At 34.1% G+C, this 4,491-nt stretch overlaps 1 protein-coding gene across 1 annotated transcript in view; it reads right to left on the reverse strand.

The window, feature by feature from the left end:
- Positions 1-2,263, reverse strand: part of UPK1B (uroplakin 1B) — a 26,882-nt gene extending 24,619 nt beyond the window's left edge. The window contains exon 1 of the mRNA XM_044669174.1: positions 2,195-2,263. Within this exon, the coding sequence (XP_044525109.1) occupies positions 2,195-2,263 (69 nt within the window). The remainder of the gene's footprint in view (positions 1-2,194) is intronic.
- Between the last annotated feature and the right edge of the window lie 2,228 nt (positions 2,264-4,491).

Here is a 4,491-nt window from a genome sequence, read left to right on the forward strand (position 1 = left end):
ATCTATCTATCTATCTATCTATCTATCTATCTATCTATCTATCTATCTATCTATCTATCCACCCATCCATCCATCCATCCATCCATCCATCCATCCATCCATCCATCCATCCATCCATCTATCTATCTATCTATCTATCTATCTATCTATCTATCTATCTATCNATCTATCTATATCTATCTATCTATCTATCTATCTATCTATCTATCTATCTATCTATCTATCTATCTATCTATCTATCTCCATCCCCAGTGGCTTTCTCTCTCATAAACAAACAAGAAATTTCATGGTACTTCGGTAGAGAGCACTAACTCTGAGCTGAATTAAGAGTAGTTTGTGTTATCCAGTCAGGACAGTTAGCTAGAACATTCCAGATTCCCTCAGGGGTCTGGGGCAGCCTTGGAGAATCAGGGCAGAAGAAGAAGAGACTCTTGTAAGAAGAGGCTTTAGGGTTCAGCTAGGAAAGCTATTTCCAGCCTCCTGGGCATTTCTTCACATCTTGCTGGGATGAGCCACTACTTTAGGGAGGGGAGAGAAAAGATAACACACCCTTTTCCTACCACAAACTTTCAGTGTATTATAATGATTCATACAAGATTATCGCTTAATTGAGATCCTAGCTCACATATTACTAGTAGTTAAATAAGGCTTTAAAATGAAGATAAGATGAAAGATAACTAATTACATCATTCTTTCCTTTTGAACTTGAATTCAACCTTGGGTCTGTCTAAATTATCTATTGCTCATTTGAAGAGTAAATTTTTCTGAATAACATTTGAATAATCTCCTATCTTTCAATCCACTGAGCCACCTATCTGCCCCAGACGTCTTTTATTTTTACATCATGTTCATTTTGAATATTTGTCTAAATGCTGGTAAACATTTAACAATTAGTTTTTTTTTAAAAAAAGTTAATCCAACACAGTTTTAAGTTTAATCTGCATTAATAATATCTTCTCCCCCACATTCTTAAGACTAGACAATCAACAAAGCAATAAATCAAGCCCATAGCTGTAGCATTTACTAATTTCCGATGTATTAATGCTGACATTGAAAATTTAATAATCAGCTCCATTGAGTAAGTATGAGCTGATTCCAGGACACTGCTTTCCACAAACAATATACTTTTAAAAAGAAAAAGAAAAAAATCCCAAACATTAGCTTATCAAAACCAACCAAGACATTTCTTAAATCTGAATATATGCAATATTTCACACCCATAATCCTCATCCTTTTTCAATGAAGAGAAATGTATTTACATTTTCTCAATTCTTCTAGGCCAAGCTTGGTTATTGTAATGTTGCAGATTTAAATTAGCTTATTTCTCTTTACTTAAATTATTGAAATTCTTGTGTATATTTCTTTCAAGTCTGACTTATTTCACTCTGTATTATTTCATTTAAGTCTTTCCATGCTGCAACAAATTCTTCATATTTATCTTTTCTTATAGGACAGTAATAATCCATTACATATATGTGCCACAGTTTGTATAGTTATTTCCAAATGAATGGATACATACTTTGTTTTTTCTTGTTTACTAGCTGCCCCTCTTCCTCCCATAACAAGGGCTATTATGAATATTTTGGATCCTTTTTTCTGAGTTTGATGTTCTTGAGATGTAAGTTATATATATATATATATACATACATACATATATATATATACACATACATGTACATATATATCTATATGTAATATGCCTAACAGTAGTCTCTGGATATAGGGTATGGAACATTTTAGTTACTTTTTTTAAAGAATAATTTCAAGTTTCTTTACAGAATATTTGGGTAAATTCAGAGTTCTACTAACAGCATGTCAGTCTATCTTCCCATAGTATCATCAGCACTGACTATTTCCAGCTTCTGTCATCCTTGTCAATTTGCTGGTTGTGTAAAGTGAAACAGTTGTTCTGATCTGAACCTCTTTAATTTGTAACAGTCTTTCATACAGGGTGTTAATAATTTATGATTCCTTTCAGAATTGTTTGTGTATTTTGATTAATTATCCATTGGGGAATAACTCTTAGTCTTACATATTAGTATTAATTCCTTATATATCTTGGGTATCAAATCTGTCTCAGAGATATTCTATGTAAAGATTTTTTCCCTAATTGATGACTTTCCTTCCTGTCCTAACAACAATGATTTTGTTCATTCAAAAGCTTTTCCATTCCTGAAAAATTTGTATTACTTACTCCAATAATCACATTTCCAAAAATCAGAAGGCCTTGGAAGCAGCGCACAGTGGAGTCACCCTTGGCCATTCTTAGTATGTCCTACGAGCTGAATACTCTGTTGAGGAAAAAAAAGTGATTAATGCAGGTGACAGGTTTAACTATGATTGCTTCAAAAATTGCGATGTTCTCCCAGTGCATATTTTTTTTATGTGCCACAGTGGATTGATTGTTGGACCTAGAGCTGGGAAGACTTGAGTTCAAATTTGGGCTCAACACTTATTAGTTATATGATTCAGGCAAGCCATTTAACCACTGCTAGCCTCAGTTTCTTAATTTGTAAAATGAGATGAATAATTTGTAAAATTATCTATCTCCCAGGATTCTAGTGAGGATAAAATAAGATATTTATAAAGTGCTTTGTAAATCTTAAAGTGTTATATAAGTTAATAATAAATTACCTTAATATAAAATTAACATTTTATATGTTTATATTTATGTGTTTAAATTTATTAGCTATTATTATGAAGTATAAAAGACTATAATTTCAGTTCTTGTAATCATTCATCAAAAGATGCCCTTGCACTGGCTGAATTTCCATGTGGATAGCTCAAGTTCAACTTAAATACTCATTATAAAAGAAAAATAGGATTTTGGTCCATGCCTCTTGGTTCAGTGCACAGGTAGCTTAGCTGATCCAAAAAGATAAAATCCCTTGAATTTGAGGACAAGCTCAGAAAATATCACCCTTGAACTGGAACTAATAAGAATTAACATAAAATTGAGGGAAATGTACAGAAACAGATATAACTTATCCTAAGAGATTGTGAAGGGCTGTTGATGAGACAAAAGTCACTCCCAAATCCCTATCAGGGAGATATCCATTTAAACATTAACTACCACTATTAATCTTTTTTTTCCCCCATGGACTAGACCTTTCAGGGAGATTAGTGGGTAGATAGTAACTAATTTATAATTTATAGAATTCAAATGCTTGCCTAGGCCAATGAGAAGTTCAATGATTTGCCCAGCATAACACAGGCAACTTGTATCATTGTGGTAGGACACAAATCCAACTTTTCTCAATTCCAGGGTCAGTTTTCTCTTCACTTCTTGCTACCTCCCCTCCAGCTATTAAGTTTTAAACTTTTCAAAATATTTTTCTTACAACAATCCTGTAAGGTAGGTAGCACAAACATTATTATCCTCATTTTACAGAAGAATAATATAAGGCTTAGAGAGATTGCCCATGTGGGTGGGAGAACTGGTGTTCAAATCTTTATCTTCTGACTCCAAATCCAGTGCTCTGATGAGTTTTCAGTTTATGTAAAAAGTGAAATATCAGAAATTGTAAATCATGAATGACAGATAAAAACCAAAAGGTGTGGCAATCTCTGTAGACCACCCAGAAAAAGAACTTGGAAAAAGATCCTAACTTTATAAGAAATTGTTAAGTCCAAGGGGCAGGGTCCTCCAACTAAGTCCATCATACTTATCAGGCAAGTATATTCATGAGGTGAAGATAAGAACATCAGGCTTTTGGGGCTCAATGATACTCCCAAAGCATACACATGTCCAGTTCTGTTCTGATTTGACTCACCAAGCAACTTTCTTAATATTGATTAAATTTGCTACTGGGAAGAGAATGTATCAACCAGCCAACATGACTATTCCAATTTGTTTGGCACTTAGGTTTCTTAGTATAATTGAATAATTTGGTACCCCAAGTAATCAAGAGTTTGATTAGTGTGATTCAGTCCCTTATAACCTCTTCATCCTGTGAACTGAGTATCAAATTCTTGAACTTTCACAATTGAGTAGGATATCCTAGAGCCAGGGGGACTCTGCTCCCATACAAACACCCCCATAAAGCCCAGTCTAAGTAGTCTGGCTTTTTCTGTCTGCTCAGATCTTTCTGACTAAATTTCCTTTCTGTGCTTCTTAGAGATATAGGTTGTGTGTAATTAATATCTCAAGAAGTACTGGTTCACTCAGCTATTTCTGTCTTAAGTCATAGATTAAGCAGCATCAACTTTCTTCAGTCTTGGATGTAAGCTAACAAATCACATTTTTTTTGAATACTTTTTTTGATGGCAAAAATGCCTTTATTGAAAGGCACTAGCAAAATAGTTTCACCTAAATTCTTCCACTAGCAGTGAATCTCTTCAGAGAGAGTAGGAACTGAGAGAGATTTGGAACATCTCCAGCCCTGATTCAGGGGACTTCCAGAAGCTTCTCTCTGATTGATGCTATAATGCCCAGGGATACCCTTTTTTGTCCTTGGACATTCTGAGATGATCTCCTGGAACCGAGGTTCT

This window comes from Gracilinanus agilis, chromosome 3, assembly GCF_016433145.1.
Source record: "Gracilinanus agilis isolate LMUSP501 chromosome 3, AgileGrace, whole genome shotgun sequence".
NCBI lineage: Eukaryota > Metazoa > Chordata > Mammalia > Didelphimorphia > Didelphidae > Gracilinanus > Gracilinanus agilis.